This window comes from Podarcis pityusensis, assembly GCF_964106645.2.
Source record: "Podarcis pityusensis genome assembly, chromosome: 10".
Taxonomy (NCBI): Eukaryota; Metazoa; Chordata; class Lepidosauria; order Squamata; family Lacertidae; genus Podarcis; species Podarcis pityusensis.
In genome coordinates this window covers 50987803-51013663 of record NC_138035.1, presented here as the reverse complement: position 1 = coordinate 51013663, position 25861 = coordinate 50987803, and the positions used below count along the sequence as shown (strand labels likewise).

Genomic DNA, 25861 nt, shown 5'->3' with positions numbered 1-25861 from the left:
TCTGTCACCGTTCCTTGTAGCCTGGACACAGTGCAACTTGCTGCTACAGCCATACTGCGGTTCTTCACTGTAGTCCAGTTAGTGGTGTGGGAGAGCAGGGTAGGGTAGAGGGGCCTAAGGGAATCAGCTGAATGGAGAGGGCTTGGGACACAATGAGTACAAGGAATTCTTCTCTAGCTCAGATCAAAATCTGAACTGAAGAAAAATTCAGGGATCATGTTTCGTGGTTGAGCTACTACTACCCCTTGAAACATGGATGCGTTCCTTCCAACATTTCTCCAATGAAAATAGGAGTGTCCTACCTATTCCATCATCATCACCATCATAATTTTATATATGCCTTGCCCACCTAGCTGGGTTGCCACAGCCACTCTGGGCAGCTTCCAATACATAAAAACACAGCAAAACATTAAACATTTAGAAACTTCCCTAAACAGGGCTGCCTTCAGATATCTTCTAAAGGTTGTATAGTTACATATCTCCTTGGCTCAGGGGTGGCATAACTCCATACCTTCCAATGTTTCTCTGACAAAAATAGGGTCATCCTACCATACCTTCCAACATTTCTCTGATGAAAATAGGGACGTCCTAAGGAAAAGTGGGACATTCCAGGATCAAATCAGAAACCGGGAAGGCTTCTGTAAATCTGGAACTCTTCCTGGAAAACAGGGACACTTGGAAGGGTCTGTGGTGTGTCTCAGCTTGTGGGCACATAAATTTCATGAAGGAAGTCCCAAACTCTGAGATTTGCATCACTTTCTTCCTGAGTAGAAGCAGTAAGAGCACCCACTAGCATGTAGTATACTAAGAAAACTATCAGCTGAAAATTCATGTGATCAACAAGGTGTATTTTGCATTCAGCTATCCATATCTAAGTGGAGAAAAAAGCACTAGGACCAGCATTTAAAGGTTCAGTAAATAATCCCTTGTTACAAAGGTAGTTTCCTGTTAATTGCCCTAGGCATTAATCTCTATAATAAATGCATTTTCCCCCTAGCCAAAGCACTTTAAACTCCCACAGGTTTCAACAGGAGAGATTTATGCATGTGCTTAAATCTCCCACTGAAATTAATAGGACTTAAAAGTGCTTAACTTTGGCTGGATCGTGTGAATTTTATTGCAAAGTTAAAAGTTTTTTCACTGCTGCCACTTAATTCCATCTGTAAAACTAAACTGAGAAGTCTGTTCAGGTTTGTGTTCAAAAGCTTCTTTGCTTGCGCTTTAAAGGGTCGCTTTTCAGGAAACCGTACAGACAGGAACTCTTCATATAGCTTTTATATCTTTCCTTTCAAGAAACACCCCACATATGTGCCACCAAGGGGCCTCCATCATTTGGACTGCAATTTAGATCAATCCTGCCTCTTCAGTAGTGGAAAACATTACCTTTTACAAAAAAATACTGTGCGGCTATTTGGAAACAAATAAAAGCAGACTATTTTATAGCTACAAGAAAGGAGTAAGATTGCTTGAGATATCTGTTTCTAACTATGCATTTCTGCTTGTTTCAGGGCTTACAACAGCTGTGCAAGAAACAGCTGGCCACATCTCTCTAGAAACAGTATATAGAGTGCATAATATCATATGTGTAGAAACATGGAGATACACCAAGTCAATTCTGCAGGTTCCAATCCATTGGATTGTGTCTAAGATCACAGGCCTAGGTTATCCAAATGGGTGGGTTGTGCAGACAGGCCTGGTTAACCATGGCTTTAGGGTTTTTCACCTCTCTGCTTTTCCCTAAGTTATTGGTTGCCAAGGGGTGGTGGGTGGAAGGAGAGTGATGCAGTTTGGGGACAATTTAGGGCAAAACCGACCTTTCTCTGTAATAATGGGATCGCATAGGCTATGCCAAAAGTCACTGCATACTTGTTTCCCCTTCCCTCGGGAGTCCTTGCAATATACGAACTCTTTCTCCACAAGCAAACTGTCCATCAAAATGATGGGTATTTAGCGAGCAATTATATAGCTGCCAGTTAGTGTCAATGGAGTAGAACTCTGTCCTTCCAACTTAATAAACACAATAGAGTTATCACTGCTGACACTTGGAGGATTTAACAAGTTTCGTTTTATGCTAGTTCAGCGCCTTTTCCAGGGAAGGTACCTGCTGTCTGACTCCTTTAAAAAATGATCGTATGTCAGGGACCGTGCTGAGGAGTGCTGCACTGAGGAGGAATGGAGGGAGCCTCCCCCTCCCCCTGCTCCTGATCAGAATCCTGAATCTTCCCAGGACAGTATAGATTTGGAACAATGGTTTGCAGAGGGGCATAGTTCAGAAGGCAGAAGCTGGGAAGTACTAGATGGGGAACAGCTAGGAGGAGAAGAACCGGGAGAGAGTTAACAGACTCACTGTCACTTGAAAGTGTTCATATGCTCAGTCCAAGGTCAAGAAGAGCAGATAAGGTGGCAGCAGACAAAGCACAGTGGTTGCAAGATCAGGTTACAAGATGCGGTAGTGACGGGGTGACTAGGGAGGAAGTGGGTGGAACCCTTAATTGGGAGCACCTTCATTCCTAGGAATGGATTCTTTGCTCTCTTGCTGTGATCATTAAAGTTTCTAACTGGTAAGAGACTCTTTTATCTTTGTTCTGCTTATCTACTGCCAAAGGGGGAGGAAGGAAGCCAGTTCCCTGAAGCCTGACATCCTATCACACCCATTGGCACTTTATTGCATAAGTAGTTTTTGGCAAAGTAATCAATTGCTTGCTGCATCTCACACAGACAAAAGAAATAATTGGCTCTAGCCTTAAGGAAAGGCCCATTGAAACCAATGGGGCTAACTAAAATTCCATTGATTCCAGTGGGTTTACTCTAAAAAGGATAAGCCTAGCTAAAGCTCAGAAAAATAGAATAGTCCCTTATGGGCAGATGCACACACTTTCTACAAAAGTGCCCCCCACCGCTCTGTTTTTTCTAACCATTTTATTTCTCTTTGAACATTTTTGCAATTATACAGTTAGAAGATATGCAGCACAATCATCACAATCATCTCTACATCACCACTCCAACATAAGTCTTATCATTGTCAATGGGACTTACTGCCAGGTAAGGGTGTACAAGATTTCAGTCTTAAATCTTATTCATTTGATGATTTATACAAAATACTTGCATTGGACGTAGCATGCAGAAACCATTCGCCATAATTTGAAGAATCAAATATACCGACTAAATTGAAGCTGAATGATCTCTTATTTATGCTAAGATTCTATTACTTATCTCAACTGGACTAAACTAACATCTGTTGTATGGCAGATTCTTTTAAAAATATTAACACATCAAAGGGCAAAAGCTGGATTTGATTAGTATTGTTCAAAGTCTGTATGCTTCTCTGGTAACTGGGCTTTGTCTGCTAAATCCCCTTTTCCTTTAAATAATAACATTCAAGGGAGATCAATCAAATGCAGCCGCTGGAATACAAATGAATTCATATGATACAGGTGTAATATTCACATTCAGACACCTCAAGACACAGTTGATTGCAGAATCCTGAATAGTTGGGATGTTCTGCAATAAACTGTACTGGAAGAGATTGAGGTGACAAGGCCTGTGAAATTTCATGAAGCCATTCACCATTTGTATCCCCACCCTCCTTCCCCAGCTATAGTTCCTCTTCTTCCTTTTTGCACCATCTTTCTCATCTCTTTCCTTTGCCTTAGTGAGGAATTTTTACACTCAAGCTTGAGCTTTCAAGAGGCAAGAAAAACCTTCGGAAAAACCCCACACCCATCACAGTAGCCTTTCAGGTTTTCCTAGCCCCAATAATATTGTTGCTTCAGATCCATCTGCAGTGATTCTTCTTCACTGAATGATCCCAACCAGTTAGGGATTACACAGAGAACCTCTTAGGGTCCCTTCCAACTCAACAATTCTATGATTCCATGACTGCAGTCTGACACAGCCAATGAGATTAGGCCACATCACAAACGGATAGTGAAACCACCCCTTCGAACAGTGGAGATGCGCTTCTAATATTCTCGCCTTGCTGTGCTGTGCAGGAGGTGACATTGCCTATTTAGCCCTGCACAACCAGGCTTTGTCCCCAGTCCAACTCTAGTGGCACGTTGCTGTGTGTGGTGGAATGTGGATGAAGTTAAATATTTGGATGGGGAAAAAAGCAACGTGTTGTGAATTAGTGACATCAGCGTTTGGTTGTGCATCCAAAGACCCATCTTCAGCCTCATTCGGCTGCAACTGTGTCGGATTGGATCAAGATGAGAAGTATCAGCCCAGTTTCTCTGGCAACAACAGCACATTCCCTCTCTCCTCTTTTTTAAAAAAAATATTTTTATTGATTTTCCAGTAAAAAACATCCAATCAACATATCCAATCATAATCCAATTAAACAAAAAACAAAAACAAAAAAAGACCAAATTATAATCCAAATTGTAATTACTGATTTTTCGGGGCTCCCCATAGTCTGGACCTCTGAAGCATATCTCCAAATCTCAGTCCTGCCTCTTCTTGTTGTTTTCATATTTTCCACATCCCAATTTAACCCTCTCTCCTTGAAACACCACCCTCTTGCAACCCTCCACAAAGAAGTGCTTAAATATTATATCAATCCATCAATCGTCTTCAGGCACAACGAAGCACTTCCATCTAATTATCAGGACAGTTATTGGCATATTAGGTGGAGGGGAGTCAATACCTCAAAGCTGAATCTTTGAAAAGACAAAGATGTCATGTGCCGCAAGTTCTCATGCCTGGGAAGTGGGGAAACAGCTCATTCTGGATGGGGTTGCACTCCCCTGCAAGGCGCAGGTCCAGGGGTGACTCCTGAATTCAGCACTGTCACCAGAGGCTCAGGTGGCCTCAGTGGCTAGGAGTGCTTTCCCCCCAGTCTCACTGGTTTGCCAAGCTCTGGCCCCTTTTGGACAGAAATGACTTGGACACTGTACTCCATGCTCTGGACACTACCAGATTGGACAACTGCAATGCGCTCTACATGCGACTGGCTTTGAAGATGACTCAGAAATGTCAACTGCTCAAAAGTGCAGTAGCCAAATAATGGGTTCCATTTAGATTTCTTGTTTTAAAACAGAGACACATCTGGAAATGTCACTTAATGGCTTTCAGCAAATGCTAAAGTCTCACCTCTTTACCGTGACCTTTGATACCTGAGATACATATTCTTAAGACCTTATTTTGAGATTGTAACTTTTTAAAAAACTGTTTTTAATGTTGTATTTGAAATTGTTGCAGCCCACCCTGGGACTTTCAAGTGAAGGGTGGGTAAGATATAACAGCAGCAGCAACAACAATTTCAGAATCATGATTCTGACTAGGTGTGCTAAATTCAAATGGATTGCAGGACCAATAATTTGCCACCAAGCAAGGAACACACCCATATTTTAAACCTGAAAATAACTCATCTGTCTGCATCACACAGCAGCGATCATTGATAGATTTGCACCTTTGTGCTTAAAAAAATAGCTTTGTAAAGAATAGAATAGAATGTGAATTCAATTCAATTCAATAGAATGTGTTCTCAACTATTTATGAAATATAGGTTTTTTGGTAATTGCTGAATATTATAACAATTTGATTATTGTGGAATATTAAGAGAAAATCTTTATTGTATTGCTAATTGTTTATACCAGGAATAACAATGACATTAGTATAGATTGCCTGCAGCTCTTAAATTACCTGATTGTTTATATAGATATTTTTGTATGTATAGGATGCTTATAAATAAATACATTGATTTTAAAATGAACATCAGATTTCAAACTATAAAGATAATTCAATAGTATATTGTGCAGGAGCATTTCAGGAGGTCACTAAGCCATTATGTTTGACACCTCTATTGCAACTGAAATCGCCATAATAAAATCGTGTTGGTCTACTCTTCTCAGCTATGTCCCCCCCTCCCAGGATTAAACTACATATTGGAAAAATTATAATGCTTCTAAGATTCAATTATTATTGAACAATATGTAAGCGTGTCACTATATAAACTGATTTTCACACTGCATAAAAGTTTAAAATTACTTATTCAATATTTACTATCAATACATGCTTTCCCCCAACTGCACAGATATATCAACATTTCATGCAGTTTAATATGCTTTTTTAAAATAATAAAAAAGACATACACACAAACCCGTTACAACAGAAGGAATTATTATTTTTGCTTTTGTCTTAATGGGGTCTTTGCTGTGACATCTGATTACCATCCAAGAATCAGAAAATCTCTCTCTCTCTCTCTCTCTCTCTCTCTCTCACACACACACACACACACACACACACACACTTAATATTATTACCAGCTGGTAAAATGGCAAAGTTTTAAAACAGCTTGATATATCAATCACATGGTTACTGCATGCATAATCACAAATGTCTTCCCATATACACTATACACAAGTGTGCATTATAAGAAAGTTAAAAAGGTAAAGGACCCCTGGATGGTTAAGTCCGGTCAAAGGCGCCTATGGGGTTGCAGCGCTCATCTCGCTTTCAGGCCGAGGGAGCCGGCATTTGTCCACAGACAGCTTTCCGGGTCATGTGGCTAGCATGATTGAACCACTTCTGGCGCAACAGAATACCGTGATGGAAACCAGAGTGCATGGAAATGCCACCACAGCGGTACCTATTTATCTGCTTGCACTGACCTGCTTTTGAACTGCTAGGTTGGAAAGAGCAATGGGAGCTCACCCCATCACGGGGATTTGAACCGCCAACCTTCTGATCGGCAAGCCCAAGAGGCTCAGTGGTTTAGACCACAGCGCCACCCGCATCCCATCTATGCATTATATTGCTGTTCAGATATAATCCTTTACTGGATATACCCTTTGCCAGTATACTGAAGTGCACCTTATGAAGTAATGATTATAATAATTGGGTATCTATTGAGGCTAAACCAAAACAATGACTTTGCAGCCCTACAAAAATGAGGACCCCTTTCCAACATCCTTCTGGAAGGCTCAAAAAGGGGCAAAGTGTTTTTAGCATGGCTGCATAGGTGTACTCCTATTTCCCTTTGGGTTTCATTCTGCATTACCTGTCAGTTGGATGGTGTAGAGTTGGATGGTCTGGTGTATCTTTGGAGATCTGTTCATCTATTTCTGCAGCACTATTTCTCTTTAAACTAGTTATTTTCCCATAGAAACAAGTGAGTTCCCGCATAACCAGATTTAGTCACATGAGATTATCACTGAGAACCAACAAGCTAATTCGGAGTAATGTTCAGGAAGCATTGCCTTCACTCTGAACTGATTTCATTTGGCTTCAGTGGTGTTGCTATGTTGCAACACCTGACTGACATGTGATGATGCCATTATTACTAACAAGATACCTAAGCTACTTCTCTTTTAGAAAGAAAAAAGTTCAACAGCTGATCAGGCTATGTAGGCACACTAAACTGGCATGAGAGAATGAGATTTTCAGGGAACATCTTGAACCAGCCTAAAACACCATCCAAATGTTGAGCTGTAACTATCAATCCCTCCACCCACCTGCTTCAGAAATGAGGAATGCATGCATTTATCACAAGATGAAAGTCACATTAGGGAAAGAACACTGACAAAGATGATGGCTGGAATGATTCTGTCAACAGCAACAAAAGAATTCACACACAAAAATGAAAGTACGAATAATTTGCTAAAAGATCACAGAAGAACCAAAGAATATTTCAGCATGTTCCTCTTCAAATGTAAGAAAACTATTATGCCAACAATATTGAGACAGATGTACTTTTACAATGTACCTGCAACTGTTGGGCATGCAAAGCAGTGAACACAGGAACCCATTTGCTGGGTGCTGGGTCTAAGTTAAGCATGGTGAGTGGCAGAGGGATCTGCTTTGTAAATCAAGAACATTTCAGCATGGATTGACAATATGGACAGACTAGTTACATACGAACGAATTGAATATCGACGCAAATTAAGAATGGATAAATATGAAGAAATCTGGAAGACTACTTAAGCGATAAGGCGGAAAGTGGCGGGAAGTGGGGGGGGAGGTGGGAAAATATTGTTAAAAGGGTGTAGTTATAGGTATATCAGTACTCAAATCTGAATTGTTAAATTGTATTATTAGTGTTATTGTGGTTTTTGTTGTATGTGTTTTTTGTGGTTGGTGTCTGTATTGAAAAAACGATTAAATATTTTTTTTTAAAAAAAGAACATTTCAGCAGGGACAGCATTAGGTAGAATCATGAATAGGACTGATGACATTAGTAAATTACATCATATTATTTAATATATCTTTAGGAGCTTATTAAGAGAATTAGTGATATTCTCTAACCACATTATATTACTTAATGTAATTACATATATTTGATGATAACAATGAAATGTTAATACTGAAGCAAAAAGTATCAATAAAATGGTCGAAGAGGATACGTTTGAATCACCTCTTGCTTGACAAGAGTCCTGCTAGAGAACAAATAGCTGTGTGTGGCAGAAAAAAGTGGATTTCAATGAGTTTCCATGTGGAACTGATGCAACTTTTACAAGAGCGGATTGGAACACGTACAGTTTGATTTGACTGATTCATGTGCTTCAGGAACAACAACAACAAAATAGATTGAGACATTCTGTTTTCACTGAGGAATACCCAATTAAGGCAGATGAAAATTAGGATTTAAGAACATAAAAATAGCCCTGCCTGATCTTAGGAAAGGCACATTTTTGCAAAACCACAAGCGAGACAAGAGGGGAAAAGCCCACCCCTGCTGCTTCCTCCCAGAAATTGGTATTCAAAAGCATTCTTCCTCTGAACATGTAGGTAGCCACTGATAGACATATTCCCCATGAATCCATTCAACTCCTTTGGTTTCATGTCATTTATGTACATAAGAGTACCATACACACAGTTTGGGGGTCACAAATGCCTACTGTGGGAAGTATAGTGATTGTTCTGCATGAACAGAAGTACTTTCAAAACTAAGGCAGCTCATATTTGCAGCCGCTGAATGATCTAGCAAATTGTATTTCAAAAATTGTTGTAGGGAAAACGGCTTAACAACTCATTATAGCTAAGCAACTTAAAAGCAGCTCATTTTGTACATACCTCTTCAGGTTAGCTCTTCGTTCTTCCCCAAACAGGGTAAAATATGGTTTGGGATGCTGCAAAAGAATGAGCTACAACTCAAACCACGTCGTTTCACAGATCCCCCAACGCCTGTATTATGAACTTGGTGGAAACCACCTCAGGATCCAGGAAGATCTGCAGGCACCAAACAAAACTGAAGAAGCAGAGCTCACTCCACCAGCTCTGCTGCGACAGGCCAGCTCCATCAGGCCTCCTCTCCCTTCAGCTGTCATCTGGGCGAAGCCATTTCATCAGGCTGCCTCAGTGGGAAAGCAGGGTTCATTGCATCCGCTTTTCTGGAGTCCCAGCTCCACCAGGGACCTCCTGCCTCTCAACTGTGCCTGCCTGAACAATTGTCTACAAACTGGTGCCTGAGTTTCGAGTTTCATTTTCCTCTTTCCTCCTTGTCCCTTTTCCTTTGTGTGTTGTATTTTAAGTTATTTATTTGAATGTAAGCCTGCAGGTAGGGAGCATCTTGCTTTGATTTCATGTAACCTGCTCTGGAAGCCTTTTTTGGCTGAAGAGCAGGGTACAAGTGCTCTAAATAAATAAATAGATGCACATACACACACCCATCTCTACAAAACAGAGTTCACGTGTAACAATAAGCCAGGACTGCTGGCTTATGGTGGACTGTTGAGAATAAGCAGCTTCCTAGTTTATCATTCCTGCTTCATTCCTTCCCAGGAATGAGTAGAGAAACAAAGTAAGACATGGTTGTGCTCAACCTCCCATTACATCCAAACCTAAGATCAAGGCACGTTGCACTCTAACAAGCCAGGATTTGTAAGTCAGGAGCAAACCATGGTTTAAGGCTGACAAGCAATCATGGCTTGCACAACCCTGGGTTTGGTTATAACAAGAAGCCAAGCTTGATTGTGGCTTCCTAGTTTGGTTCTCCCGATTGTGTCAGAGGAGGAACGAAGCTGGAGTAAGCAAATAGTGTGTCTGCACACAATAAACCATGGTACACCAGCAACCCTGGTTACTTGTGACATAAGAATGTGGCCAAAGGACACCACAATTAGTGTGCATATTTAATCCGTATTAGCTGTTAATATAGTTACTTCAGTGCCAAAGGCAGAAAAATCTCACCTTTCCCCTTCCCTTGTGGTCAATGTCATTAATTACACATTAAATAGCTAACAATTTGTATTTTTTGTCTTTCATGACACCCAAAATCTACTACTTGAGATGTCTAAACAGTAAAGGACCCCTGGACGTTTAAGTCCAGTCAAAGGCGACTATGGGGTTGTGACGCTCATCTTGCTTTCAGGCTGAGGGAGCTGGCATTTGTCCACAGACAGCTTTCCGGGTCATGTGGCCAGCATGACTAAACCGCTTCTGGCGCAACAGAACACCGTGATGGAAACCAGAGCGCACAGAAATGCCGTTTACCTTCCCGCCACCTTACCTGTTTATCTACTTGTGCTGGTATGTTTTTGAACTACTAGTTTGGCATGAGCTGGGACAGTCATATTGTCACAGTCATATTGAAATAGTATTTGTTTTAGATCACATTGGTTAAAGAATTCAAACTTTAGTAGTTATGGAATGATTTCCTCCTACCTGAGGCATTTTTCTTTCTGACACAGAAAGGAATATACTTAGATTCCACCAAGCACTAAGTGTCTTCCTGGTTCAGAGTATATTTTTGATGATAGATAATATAAGTCCACACATAAAGGCCATGACAAACTCTGCAGTATTTCAATCTTTAATTATTTAAGGGTGTTGTAACAATTATTCCCCTATGAAAGCACTGGCACTGAAGAATAGCACATTTATTGTCATATAAAACACTTCCACACCAATGGTTAATTCCAAACAGCAATCCAAAAACAAAGGATGAATTAATAAAAGCACATTTAATTATTAACAATTATGAAGCCACGAAAGACAGGTGACACAACAATTAAATCAAAAAGCAATTATTTTGCATAGACACCAAGTAGTATCCATATAATTAAATTAAGTTATCAGCCATAAATTATTATTATTATTTTATTCTGTTAACTTCAAGGTAATAGAACATTAACATGGACATTTTTAAACAACAATAACAACAACAACAATACAATCAACACATTAAACTTGTTTGAGAATTTTAGTAATGTCTATTTTGTTCTCCTTTTTCAACACAATTATGCGCTGGATGGAGTGTCAAGTGTTTTTAGAGTCTTTTGATTTCATTGTATGAATTATGTCAGACATTGGCAGATCATTCTTTTCTCCCAAAGCATTAAAAAAAAACAAAACAGCAATCAGCATATAGTAAGACTGAAGTTAGTAAACAAACCATTGGACAAATATCAGCAATGAGGTATTCTGACGCTTGACAATATTCAGCAGCAGAGGAAGAAGTATGTAGTTGGTTTTGAAAGCAAGATCCTGACTTCCCTTTTAATATAAAAGACTATTAAAAATATAAATACTTTCAGGCACTATAATAAGTGAGTGGAGGCACTTTTATGACAGAAAATTCCACCTTTACATTAACACGGGTCAAATAAATATTCTTTTACTTATATATACTTCATCTGACTCCAAGGACTACTGAAGCCAAGAACAGATGGTGGCCAATGACTTAATGGTGAAAGGGGTTGAAATATATAAACACAGAAGAGGATTGATAATATCTACTGCATCTTGATCTACAAAATAAAAGGAAGCTAAAAACTGCACAATAAATCTTATTTGTACATAATTTCAATAAACAGAATTAGTTGCATCCTGAGCAAGTTAGTTGCACTTGGACCCTACTGACAACAATGAGAAATATCAGGAGGAGGAGGAGTTTGGATTTGATATCCCGCTTTATCACTACCCGAGGGAGTCTCAAAGCGGCTAACATTCTCTTTTCCCTTCCTCCCCCACAACAAACACTCTGTGAGGTGAGTGGGGCTGAGAGACTTCAGAGAAGTGTGACTAGCCCAAGGTCACCCAGCAGCTGCATGTGGAGGAACGGGGAAGCGAACCCAGTTCACCAGATTAAGAGACTACCGCTCTTAACCACTACACCACACTGGCTCTCAGCAATCATGACTAACTTCCCACTGATTTCAATGGAGCCCAAGTGCAATGAACTTGCTCTGGATCCAGCCCAATGTACTGCTGAATTAATGCATTTAGGATAAAGATGTCAGTTCACTTATAAAGCTTTATGAGAGAGAACAGAAACCCATCTAGGAGTAAATATAGAAGTTCACAGCTGCACCAAGTTGGTTGGTTACTTCCATTCACATGAGAGGGTATTGGAGCTACAAATGAAGACAAAAGTAGCTTCACATATTCTAATAAACTTAGAGCCTAAATAATTTTCTATTGCATTTACTTTTAACTGAGTAAAACTATTATTCTTTCCAGTACTGGCAGCTTTGCCATGTCTTGATCTTATTTTCATTTATGTTCTAGAATCCATGCCTTGCTAATTGGGTTACTGGCATATTCATGCATTAGTTCCAACATCATTAGTGTTTACCATTTCAGAGTCATTAAGGAAAATAAATATTACGAGGTATGATCCAGACACATCTTTAGCACCACTGAATTCAAATGGAGAGAATTCAGCCAGAGTTTAATTTTACAATTTTACAATTGTAATGAGTGCAATTTAAGCATGGAAATGCTTCGCAAAATATTCTGGTGCTGAATGTTCAGTATGCTCTAGATTGAAAGTTCTATTTGCAGCATGAAAAGGTTTTAACAATTACTTAAATATTTTTTGGCATATAAAATGTTTGTTTATAAAATTGACTTCAAAACAGTGGAAGAAAAATCACTGCAAATGAATATTATAGTATTAACCTAATAGATATTGACATAGTCAAAGAGAACGCTGAACAATTTTGCTTGCAAAATCGTTCTTAATAAAACCAGAGGCTTCTAATAAATGCAGTGAGTTTTCCAGCACAATCTGCTTAGCTAGACTAATCAGTGTTATTCTGTTATCCAGTAACTCCCACTATCCAATTCTACTCCCAAAATAATAATACTGTGATTATACTAAGAACATGACTCAAGCATCTTTAACTACAACACACTTAGGGCTCATCCATGCTTACCTTAGCTCCGCACAGGTCTGAACTTTCCAAGTCTGTGTCTGAGCGCTTTTGTTTCTTGCCTTAGCGCTTTCTCTGTGAAAACCTGCTCTTTACCGTTGAATCGGAGCAAATGGCAATCTGCAGAAAACCTGAATTGCTGTTTGCTCCAATTCAGTGGTAAAGACTGGGTTTTCTTGAGGGAAAATAGCACTTGGGCACAGACTGGGAAAGTGCAAACCTGTGTGGTAAGCATGAATAAGCCCATAAACTGCTTAACTTTGGCTGGATAATTCACATTTTTTTTTGGAGGGGGGGAATGGCACTTGTGAAAGCATCAATGGCAATAGCTATGTATGTTTTTGGTATAACCAAGGTGTGATCTTGTTCAAACACAACAATAAAACATGCCTTGTTGCTCTCCCCTTTGTGTGTGAAGAGAGGAGACTTAAATCTCATTGGTTTGTTCTAAACCTCCCCCCCCCCCCATTTCATCTGAACTCAGGCAACTGCAGTCTGTACAAACCAGGAATAGATAATTTAAATATCCTTACTCACACACAAATGAGACGGGGGAACACACAATCCCTAGACATGTGCAGGCTAGTGCTTATAACTTCAAATCAAAATCTATCTGAACCATAAAATGAAAGCTGTTGTATTTTATACACAATGCAGTATTATACATATTTCTGTAGCCTGCAAATATGAGTCTTTATCACACACTGTATGGATGGCATGGTATACATTACTGAATATAAGGCAAGCCAGCTATATACACAACAAAGAGACATTAGAGTGTTCATTATTTTCTATGTACAAAAATAAATATGTAGAAAACATTATAGACTTTTACGCTGACTTTTAAACAAGTCCCCCTTTTCGTTGCCTTCAAAACCAGTTAGTAACAAAAAGCTTAGTCACTTTTGATGATCAGAAACCTGCATGTTTGTTCCCACACCCTAGAGTGTACAAAGCATCAATTTGACTTCTATTAGAGTCACTGAAATTGCCACCATTGACTAGCCATTTTCAAGGCTTGAAGCAATGCAGCAGTTACAGGGGTTAAGATACAACACCAAGTAGCAAACTACATATACAAAATGCATACTGAATGCACTGTTCTTCTTGTATTTAAACAAAACTTCTACTTAATAAACAAAAAGGCAAAGGGGAAAGGAAGAAAGTAAAATAAATATGATAGTGAATACTACCGTACCGATTTCCATGGTCCACGATGCCATGAAACTTCAACAGGACATGCATGTATATCACACTGTGCTCTTTCAGGTGGTTTCTCTAACAGTTCACAGTTTTGATCATTCAGCGCTTGGCCATTTGCAAGCTGACAGATCACCAGTCGTGTCTTTATTCCATCGCCACATGTCTGAGTACACTGCAAGTTAAATACAGATCAGCATTTTCATGAATGGTACTGTTATCAAGAAGAGCCCGTCGTTTATTGCTCATAATTTTAATTATCAAAGACATCTGTATTCCTTATTCCAACCAGCTGTGTGTGGCATTCATTGGGCTTATCCTTTCCATATGAGGAAAACAAAACTGGTGTAGCCACTTCTTTTACATAAATGTGTATACTGCCTGGTTATCTAGAACTGGTGTTTTTTTGTAAGGAAAATAGCTATATTAGTGTTGTTCTTACGTGTTTACGTTGGTTAGGCTGATACAAGGTGATTGATCCAAGTTCACTTCATAGATGAGTGGAAATGTAAACCCTGGTTCCCCAGGTCCTAGCCCAACAGTCTAAAAACAACTACTACTACTATTATTACCATAAAATGCTTCTTTAAAAAAGAACTAGCTAAAAGAGGAAGCCTATATGGGTCTAATGGGTTTACTCCCAGCAAGCGTAGTGAGTTGCAGCCTGTTTTATATACCTGTAGAAAAGGGTTACAATATAGAAGACATAGATATTTGAGAAGCAGGACACAAAATGATAGGTGAAAACAGAAGAAGATAAGGGGGGGTGGATACTTAAAAATGAGGTGGAATATCCACTGTTAAAAATACAACAGACAGCAGTGAAATTAACGTTTCTTTACTATGCTAAAACATCTGCAAGTCAGCCTCATTCTCTACTTGTGAACCAGGGCTGGGTTTGTCTAGAAAATGGACTAAATTGGTAACAAATGTTATATTGCTGGGTTCATAATGCTGCGTGGAATTTGTCTAACATCAAATAGTAAGTTAGAAAGCATTAATAGAAATAAATACTCTTTTTTAACCAAATGGAGTCTAATCATCTTACTTCTCCCCAGTCCCCATAGTTCCATCTTGGACAGGGACCAGAATCGCAATGGCTGGAGTCAGGTGGTTTCAGTGCTTCATCACAGAAGCTAGCACTTCTTCCTTCCTCATCTTGGCACACCACGACCCGGCGGTGAAATCCACCAGCACAAGTACTTGAGCACTAGGAGGCAATAAACACAATATGCTGCCCTAGTTGTATGAATACCAAAGGAATACAGTGATCCAGTTCACACTTAGCACAAAACTCAGTGCATACACACAGGTGTGTTGGGTCGAGGAGAGGAGATCACAGTCCCTTTGCTCCCATCATTGGTCCTGCATCTGCTGTGGTGGCTGTGAGCCGCTCTAAGCCCAGCTCCGGTAGGGGAGGGCGGGATACAAATAAAAACTTATTATTATTGGCTAAGTGTGCCACCTGAATTCAGGCATTTGAGGTTTGTGGTGCTTCAGACAAACCAGGAGCTGCAACAAAGGCTTGCTCTTGGCTAACAGTTTGTGGTTTGTATGGAGGAGACAAAGTACAATTTTGCGTTCAGACAGCACACAAAGTACAACCATGGCTTAGCTCACAGCTGCACCGCAGCAGCAGGTCTAGAGGAGGAGCAAAGTGGCTGCAATCTCCTCTCTGGAAGACTGTATTTTCACACTACGCCATCCTTCAGTTTAGAGCAAGGAAGGAGAACCTTGTTTGCACCTAAAATATAACATCAGGGTTAAATATAGTTGTGGTGTTCAGTGAGGGAAGAGAAACATGTAAGGAAGATTACAGTGTATGTGTTGACAGTTTGCATGTGGACACCTCTGGATCAGGGACCTACAATATGGAAAAAGTGAACAGCAGCAAGATCTGTTCACCTTTAAAGCCCTAAATGGCCTCGGCCCAGTATAGCTGAAGGAGCATCTCCACCCCCATTGTTCAGCCTGGACACTGAGGTCCAGCCGAGAGCCTTCTTGGGGTTACAGGGAACCAGGCAGAGGGCCTTCTCGGTAGTGGTGCCCGCCCTGTGGAATGCCCTCCCATCAGATGTCAAGGAAATAAACAACATTCTGAATTTTAGAAGACATCTGAAGGCAGGCCTGTTCAGGGAAGTTTCTAATGTTTGATATTTAATCACTTTTTTATTCTGTTGGGAGCCGCCCAGAGTGGCTGGGGAAATCCAGCCAGATGGGTGGGGTAATCATCAACATCATCATCATCATAAAATGTTTGCAGAAAGATGTACACAGACAATGATTTACTTACTGCTCCCCATGGTCCTGTTCTCCACTGGTTTCCTTGAGGAGAGTGGTGATTCCTTGAGTTTACATTGTCATGTGAATGATGGACCTTGTGTATTGGAGGATAATCCTGGTGGTTTGGATGTTCACGTGTATCCGGATTGTGGTGATAAACTGGCTGGCAGGGTGGCATGTTACATTCTTGTTCTTTTGCAGGATGGCCTTCGGGATCACAGTAATTCTCATCAATTTGTTGATGGTGGTTGACACAGACAACTTGCCTTGTTACTATTCCATTACCACATGTAACTGTGCACTGACCAAAAATTAACCCAACATTTATGTGACACAACGTAACAGGAAAAAGTGATAACCAATGATTAACAATTATTTTAAAAAATTGCAATTAACAATTATCTACATTTGTTGAACAAGGGCCAAAGCAACTCTACGCATGCCTCATCAGAAATTAAACATAGGAAGTCTTTCTACCTAGGTGTACACTGGCGTTCTAATATAAAATAGGAAAATAAAAAACAAAATGGGAAAAAGAGTAATATTTACAGGTGACCAGCTTCCAGACTGCCAAACACCACAGGGACTAAAGCAGCTTGAAAGTTCTTCGGGTCGTGGCAAATGTGCACAAAATGATTCTTCTGCTACTCTGCCGTGACCATCCCGGCAGCTTACGTAACGAGCACGGTTCCCCTTCCCACAAGATGCGGAACACTGCAAAGACAGACCAAAACCAGAATTGTACTATTCTAACCAAAGAGGCACATACTCAGGACCCAGAGTCAAGAAACTTCTCTTTCCCTAAGATATTAAGTGTAGCTAGGATATGTGCCTTAGGGTTGGAATGCTAGTCAACTAGGGCGCCAAATATTCAATGAAGTCAAGAATGCCACTGTGTAGTTGGCAGTTTACCTAGATTCTTTTCATTATGGTGCCATTTGATAGCACTTGACTCCCTAGCCCTGCAGCTGTCAAGGTAAGCCATCCTGCACAACAAGACTTCTTATACTGGCCTTGCTTGAACCCCAGCAGGAACAAAGGACCCTGACCAGGACAACCCATCTCAGACAGCAGGTGGGCTGTTCTATTACTGATCCTTGCCCCATGCCATGTCAACCCCATGTTCTTGCTGTAAATTGCGGCCTGTTATTTTTTTTTAACCCACAACTGGTCTGCCTACCCATTATTCTGCTCCTGGGGACAAGGCATCCTATGCATGGTGCACAATTTGAAAAAGAGATAAGAGCAGCGAACAAATGCATAATGTTGTACTATAAACACTGCAAAACAAATGGGCTAAATTAATTTGCTGAAAAGGGATGCAGGAGTTTTTCATCCCTTTTTCTTATCAAGAGAAGACAATTCTTAAGATCTTATCCTTATCCCAGTTTATTTATAGAATAATATTTTGAAATGGTGAAGTTTAAGTAATTGTGAAATAAAGAAGGAAAATGCACGTTTGATTGCACCATTGCAATATCACTCACTGGAGTCCATGATCCGTATCTCCACTGAGCAGCTTTATCAGTCTGGATCACAGGAAGTGATGTTGGCCACAGCTTGATGGTCTCTGGACAAGAAGCCATTTCACATTCCTAAAGGTGAAAAAGTACATTTTGGAAACATGAGATGGCTGGAAGGGTAGAATAAAACTCACTTAATTGTTATTTTTTCACAGCACTTTCTCTAAATACTTGTTTTGCTTACTTGGCTGTCCCTTGGACGAGTTGCAGCGCTGCACTCTCTGTTATCGTCCAAAATCGTTCCATAAATGCCAGCAACACATTTGACTGCACGCACTTGATATCCATGCCCACATGTAACAGAGCACTAAACACAAACAATTCCGTAAAGATAGAACAGATTAGACTTAGGATCCACAGAGACAAATGGAAAATTCTTCAGTTCCAACTGTTGCTAACCATGTATTCCTCTTCTTAAATTTCTACAGTGGATTCCTACCCTGCTTTGAATGAATTTGAAGGTGCTAGTTTTTGCCTTTAGAGCTCTCTGTCTCCTGGCTATACAGTGGTACCTCGGGTTACATACGCTTCAGGTTACATACGCTTCAGGTTACAGACTCCGCTAACCCAGAAATAGTACCTTGGGTTAAGAACTTTGCTTCAGGATGAGAACAGAAATTGTGCAGCAGCGGCACAGCAGCAGCAGGAGGCCCCATTAGCTAAAGTGGTGCTTCAGGTTAAGAACAGTTTCAGGTTAAGAATGGACCTCCAGAATGAATTAAGTACTTAACCCGAGGTACCACTGTATATATATTTTCTCTTTTCCCACTACAGTTTCTCCACTGCCCATTTGTCAAGTTCGCCACCTGATCCTCAAAGTCTTTCATCAAGCATTCTGAGGCCTTGTACAAAGACTTCTTAGGCGATAACAAATATATTTTTGGAGCATCTTTAACCTACCTGTCCCCCTGTCTTCACAGGAATGGTTTAAGAAGAGGCTTTTTACTGGTGAAATGCTTGAAAATAATATTATGTAAGGACTTCTATGTACTCACTGCTCCCCAGGGTCCCACTTGCCAAGCTGCACATTCATTAAGTTCACATGCTGTCATTGAATTTGGCATAGAGTTTGGATTGCAGAAAACGTTTTCCAGTTGTTCGTCATTCAGTTGACACCATACTTGTCGATGCCTCATTCCCTTCCCACAAGTCACAGGACACTACGCAGAGTATCAGAGATGATAAAAGGATTTGAGTGTTATTTGTTGATTGATTCATGCAGCTTTTACATTACAGCTCCTCCTCCAACAAGGCTCTTGGAAGTACACAAAGTAAGTAATAAAATCTGCATAAGTAAAAAGAAAAATCCTAACTTTTATTATCACCCGCTATCAAGTTTCTCACATTAACAGCATGCTAAACCTATGTTAATAGCACAAAAATCAGCAAATCTGTGGTCTCAAAGTGACACCTGTGTGATACCATTCCCTGCCAGGTGTACGACAGTTGTTTTAGAGGTGGGTGCCTGCCACTACTACTTTTAAATGGGAATCAAGCTTTGCTCCCATCCATGGCAGCCCAAAATGTACTGTCCAGCCCACAGAATTATGAAATATATTGATTTTAAGTGAGGAGTGGGAGCAGGGCTAAGTAATGAGTTTGGGCATAAGGAATTTAAGAAGGGATAATAAGAACTCCAAACTCAATCTAAACACACAGTTCACCAGGAATCTCTGGCGATTCTGGTGGAAAGGGCTTAATGGCTTCACAACAGTGAAATCAATCTGCACACATTACCTCACTCCAATCACTAGTGGTCCAGCTGGGGCACAAGAACTCATTGCAGCTCTCCGTAATAATCTTTGGAAGTTCATGGCACTCTCTATCTGCCAGCCGGCGGCCAAAGTTGTTCATACAAAAAGCTTCTCTCGTTCTTGCACCTCGTCCACAACTCCTCGAACACTGGTTTAATCGAGAAAAGACAAGAAACGTATTATTATAAAATAAACAAGTGTGTGTTAAGGAATAGAAGCACAGATGTACATCAATGCATGCTTCGGGCTGGAAAAGATTTAGCATCTTGTTCTGTGGTTGTTATAAACTGTTGAATGCTTTGTTTACACATGAATGGAGCGTTCTGTTGCTTATCAGAAAATACAGTAAGGCTACAGCGCACTTGTTAATGCAAAAACGAATCATAGGAAGGTTCTAGATCAGTACCTCTGACCATCCTGTGTAATGCCAGCTTGTTAGAAGACAGTCTCCATGACAGGGTTCTCGGATTGGTGGTTTCTGTTGATCAGCACAGTATTTATCATCCACTGGAACACTCAGTCCCTTTGAAACAGAGTACTTCATACAGTGGATGTCTAAAGATCGAAACCCCGGGCCACACCGAGTTGAACACTCACTTTTGCCAGTGTTATGCCACCTATAAGTATAAACTATTATATAAAACTAAATATGTTTTAGTGTGTAAAGGTAACCTAAATTATGAAGGTCTTCAAATAGAATGGGGAGCAAACAAACAAACATTAAGCTTACTTTTTTATTATTTGTAATCGTTCAATGCAAGAAACACCAACTCAAGGAATTTTTATACCACTTAAAGAAATCATATAAAAAAATCCAAACACAGTGAATTAAATGAGTTTGTGGAACACACACTTCGAAGTTACAAAAGTAAATCCAGAATATGTAACAGTTTGAGTTAACGTTAATCTAGTCATACAATTTGATAAATGTTTATACCTTAATTCACATTCTGTATTACACTGTTCTGTTACGGCTGTGGGACGGGTTATATGCTCACATCTTTGGTCAGAGACCACCAAATGATCACTCCTTCGTATGCATGTAACCTCCCTCCTGTGAAGACCTTAAATAAAAGGTTTAGAAAAAGTTAAAGATGAGATTTATACAGGATGAAAGTAGATTTTATTTCAGGCTTTAATCTCATCAAAGCTTAATCTCATCAAAATTTGCAATAAACGTTTTAGTTCCCCTCCCCATCTACCTTCCTTGTTCACTTCAGAGAGCTGACAGTCTCCAACATCAGGGAGGAGACTCAGGACTGATAAAACTGAGGTAGCCATGAGGAGTTCGATTTAGAACTCCTCCATTTGAATTAAACACAGCCTGTCATATTATTTGAGCCCAATATGTGGTTAATCTTACCTATGGTTTGTTTGAAACAGACACCAACCTATGAGTTATGAAGCTGTTGTGTTTAAACAAATATTGGTTAACATCAACCACATTTTAGGACTGAATTACTTACTAAACTTCAGTTAATTAAAACCAGTGAAAGCTGCCCATCTCTTTGCAGTCTTGCCTTGAAGAGGAAGGGAGAAGTGTGAAAGTGAGAGGCTCAACTCAGGTCTATTCCTGCCACACTAGTAGTTTAGCACAACATCAAAACACAGGGATCGTACATATAATTTGCAACTTAGTTATGAAGAGAACAGCATTCACAAAATGCAAATTTTCTTGCATGGACATTTCATAAAGATGGGAGCTTTTCCCTAAGCTTCTTGGTATACTGAACTAGAAATGTCATTTATTTATTTTTATTTTTTAAAATTTGTTTTTATTGAAAGATTCTCATGGATAACAAGGGTACATACAACATCTCTGTTTTCAATTCATAAGATCTTTTCTACAGGCCAGTTACATTTGGGGTGAGACATTGCTGTGTTAAGCATTGTGAGGTTGGGAGGAAAGAATTGGTGAGTGAGAGGGGGAGAAAGAAGGGGGGGATAATGTTATTTCAATCTTTTGTGTCTGGAGGTTCTTTATTTGTCTGTCTGTCTGTTTGTTTGTTTGTTTGTTTGTTTGTTTGTTTGTTTTGGTTGGTGGTGGAGACGCTGGGAAACCCAGAGCACAGTTGGTTGCATTCAGTGAATCACAAAGTGTTTTGTTTGTGTATGAGAGGGGGTGGGGGTGTTGGGTCAATTTAGCCATATCAGTCTACATACTGTCAGGGGAATTGTGTTGCTGTCTTGTATATTTAATAAAAGGAAGGCACACAAGGGTGAAGGCATCCTCTTTTACTTGTCCCCATTCTAGTAGGAGCATCATTTCCGATCATGTTTTCATTGTTCCAAAGTTTTTAAAGTCAGAATTTCCTTGCTTTTAAAGAGTGAATCTTATGAAAATTATGACGACGGTCTACCAAGTTGCAACCTACACAAAACTATGTTTCGCACACATTTCCATAATCAAACCACAGCAAGGTGAAAGAGAAATAAATATAATTTACAGCAGGTTACGACAAGAAATTTTGAAATATCTTTAAAATCACATCAACCAAGAAAATGACAATACCTTGACACATTTTGCTGCAGTCCTGCCAAAGCCCATAGGGGTCCCATATAAACAGATCCTGGCCTTCTTCTACAGGAACATTGAATGAATAGCGAATGTCTGGGTTGTATAAATTCCCTACGCACAACACCTAAACAAAGATGTTTTAAAAACTGTTTTTCAATGAATTTTTCCTCACTCCTGGTGCATAAAAAAACGCAAATGCATACTATTAATTAACATATTGAAGATTCACCTGCAAAAGAATCTCCTCTTCCAGCTGGCCAGTGCTGTTTATTCGCTCCACTGTGTTGTTTGACCCACTGTACTCAAAATTAGTTCCGTACATACTGATTTCTTTTTTAGACAAGCTCACAACAAAATTTCCATTCAGGAAAAAATGCCCCTGAGTGTTGGATAATGCTATAACAACATTGACAGAAACAATCACCATTAGTGCATCTTTACTTCATACTTACATGCATCTTGCACATTTGTAATGATTTAATTATTGCTAGGGAATTACGATATGGAACATTAAAATAAATTCCAAGGTTCAAATAATTGTAAGAATTAATTTGAACCCCGCAGTGGTAAAATACCACTGAATATGGTAAAATACCACTGAGTCAGAGTGATATTATGCAAAGGTGTTCAAGAGAGTCTTTGGGCTGTTGGATTTCTCATAGGGAATGAAGCCAGTAACGGATTATCTGAAACACTTACCAAGATAATTGTCGTCTTCTGGCTTCCCTGAATAGCTGTGCTGATGTATGTCAAGGTTTGTTGCTCCTATGGGAATTTTTACTACAATGTTATAGCCTAGAATATAATTAAACTTAAATTAATCCTATGAAAGATTATGCTTGTAAACAATAAACTTCCCAAGAGAAGTGATAAACCTGAAGAGAAATTAAAGCAGCTTTTTGGTTTGTTTGTTTTTGTCCCCTGCCAGAATAACAAGTTACCGCTAGATAATCACTTCCAAGGAGCAACGAAAACAATTTATTCCCTATATAATATTGCTTTGTTTATTAATTATCTTAATCACAGGCCATAATAACCAAGACAAAAAAAGAAAAAGAAAATTATATATCTCACAAGTAAAAACACAGCATTGGTAATGCATGTTTGGGTTAAAGGTGGGCCCCCGGTCTGAAAAAGTTTAGAACTACTGATTTAAACCATTCAAATATGTGGCACTATACTAAACTTGCTCATAACACTCCAACAGCTTTCCTTTCTGTAGCTGGGTTTGGGAATGAAACGAAAGTAATTTTAGAAATTAATAAGATTATAATATAGGGGTTTGAAAATACAGCCTTTTTTGAAAGGAAAATATGTCTGGCATACTGAACAGCATTGTGGAATGTAGAAAAAATGATTTAATGCCAATATTTATTATTTTAATTTTGAATTGTTTGAATTCGCTAGTAGAAAAACACAGCTGACTGCACACACACAAAATCAAACTTGAGAATCTGTTTGGCATATGAAAGCCAGTGCCATATGCAATTAAATATGTAAATAGATAGATGGATATCAAGAAACATACCATAATGAGCGCTATTGAAAGTTCCTGCAAGAGTTCTACATGAAGAATCATCACCACCACAGATTCCACATTTATCTCGCCTTGCCTTAGAGTTTAACACATGATCACAGCCTGCTTGCTATGGAAACATGTCAAAATGTTTTTAAGTACATGCAACAGCATTCAATTTACAGGTAATTCAAATTGCTCATTTTAACCTCTCATTCCTCACACCTTGCAAGTAATAATTCATTAAACAATTCTCATAATCAATAATGCTTTTGGTGCTGTGTTGAAACAATGATTAGCTTTACTAGTCTATAAAAGAAGATTTCCAAACAAACGAGCACACCAAAACCATACTTCTAATTCAAGTGTGTTACGACAACAAAATATCAAAAGCATAGGTGTGCTGGATTGTGTCTAGGAGCATGTTCGAAACAAATGGAGAGGTTGTGCTCAGGGGAGGAACAAACAGAAACGGGGGTGTGGCAATAAAAAACACCCACCAACGTGTCATCACACACATCATCTGTCTGCAAATGGTTTTTTGTTTATTAATTAGATTTTCCATGCTCAGGGAAAATTCAGGTTTAATATAAAAAGTGTATGGACTGGCATTTTTATGATGACAACATCATAAGGACATTGCTGTACATGTATGCTTGTGTGTGTGATCTGGAAGCTCCCTATGAACTTGATTTGGTGGGCAACAGTTCACTTAATACCAATTCCAGGATGTCAGTTTTATCAACTCCAACTAGGTTGGGTGTTTGTTTTCTAACGACCACTGTTTTTAGCACTACCGGTATTTGTACTTCTCTATCTTTTATGTCCCTCTGACCTCTCGCTGTTTACAATTCCACCTCCCAACAATGCATGCATATGACATCTGCTGTAGTTCATGAAAGCTTATGCCATAATAAATAAGTTAGGACTTTAAGGCACCACAAAACTCTTTGCTGCTCTCAAACAGTTTCCAAAAATATTTGTGTTGTTTTAGTGAACTCAATTACCCTGCATAAGCCTTGCACACATATATCATGAGTGTCCGTTCCACATGGAGTACCATCAATGACCCTGTCTTTCAGCTGATAGTAGGACGTTGTGCCAGAAACACGGCAAAAAAGCTTACAGCGATCCTTCGTAGAAACTGTTGGGACAAAAAAAGTCAAGTATGTTTTTTGTCACTTGTGAAATTTTATGCAAATTAATGTTTAGTTTAAAGAGGAAGTTTCTCATTACTTACTGCCACTGTATTTTGGAAGCCAGCGCACGGTAGATGTTAGCCCGTTGATGTTGAAATGTTTACCATCAAACTCGGAGCACTGCTGCTCCCGAAAATCTTTTCTGCCTTTGGGACATGAATCAGTATTACAGGATCGAAATTTCATCCTGCGGCCAACGCAGTATTGTCCTCCATGTTTTGGCCTAATGAAAATTGCATTGCAAGCATGTTAAGCAGACACATTCATATTTAAAACAAACTTTCCAAAGAGATCTTACTGATTTAATCTAAATAACATGGATGGCTTTAAAAGACGATTGGACAAATTCATGAAGGAGAAGGCTATCAATGGCTAGGCTTTGCCTGCAGAGGGAGTGATGCTTCTGTATACCAGTTGCTTGAAATGACAGGGAGGAAGGCTGCTCTTGTGCTCAGGTCCTCCTTGTGGGTTTCCCACAGGCATATGGTTGGCCACTGTGAGAACAGGATACTGAACTAGATGGGCCGTTGGCCAGACTCAGCAGGATCTTCTTAAGTTCTTAAGGTGATGGCCACCATTGCATAGCTTTAACAGACTTCTATCACAACACTATAAACAATATTTTCAGAACTATTTTTTTAAAAAAAATAATATTTATTGGTAATTTCAGGATTACAAGAAAAATAAAAAATAAAAAACAGCACTACAATACAAAAAAAAGAAAAAAGTAAAAAAAAAGAGAAAAGCACAAAATATAAAAACCAATACAACAAT

At 39.4% G+C, this 25861-nt stretch overlaps 1 protein-coding gene across 5 annotated transcripts in view; it reads right to left on the bottom strand.

Annotated features, from left to right (window-relative positions):
• The window catches only part of ADAMTS20 (ADAM metallopeptidase with thrombospondin type 1 motif 20), an 82291-nt gene that overhangs the window by 17444 nt on the left and 38986 nt on the right, over positions 1 to 25861 (bottom strand). For all 5 annotated transcript variants that reach the window (XM_081022245.1, XM_081022243.1, XM_081022244.1 and 2 more), the window contains 16 exons: positions 25129 to 25310; positions 24896 to 25032; positions 23901 to 24018; positions 23072 to 23167; positions 22602 to 22768; positions 22367 to 22496; positions 20792 to 20918; positions 20261 to 20471; positions 19838 to 20002; positions 19096 to 19260; positions 18285 to 18407; positions 18065 to 18172; positions 17127 to 17291; positions 16588 to 16878; positions 15343 to 15504; positions 14293 to 14469 (listed from right to left, as the gene is read on the bottom strand). In XM_081022245.1, coding sequence (XP_080878371.1) covers positions 14293 to 14469; positions 15343 to 15504; positions 16588 to 16878; positions 17127 to 17291; positions 18065 to 18172; positions 18285 to 18407; positions 19096 to 19260; positions 19838 to 20002; positions 20261 to 20471; positions 20792 to 20918; positions 22367 to 22496; positions 22602 to 22768; positions 23072 to 23167; positions 23901 to 24018; positions 24896 to 25032; positions 25129 to 25310 — 2524 coding nt within the window. The remainder of the gene's footprint in view (positions 1 to 14292; positions 14470 to 15342; positions 15505 to 16587; positions 16879 to 17126; positions 17292 to 18064; positions 18173 to 18284; positions 18408 to 19095; positions 19261 to 19837; positions 20003 to 20260; positions 20472 to 20791; positions 20919 to 22366; positions 22497 to 22601; positions 22769 to 23071; positions 23168 to 23900; positions 24019 to 24895; positions 25033 to 25128; positions 25311 to 25861) is intronic.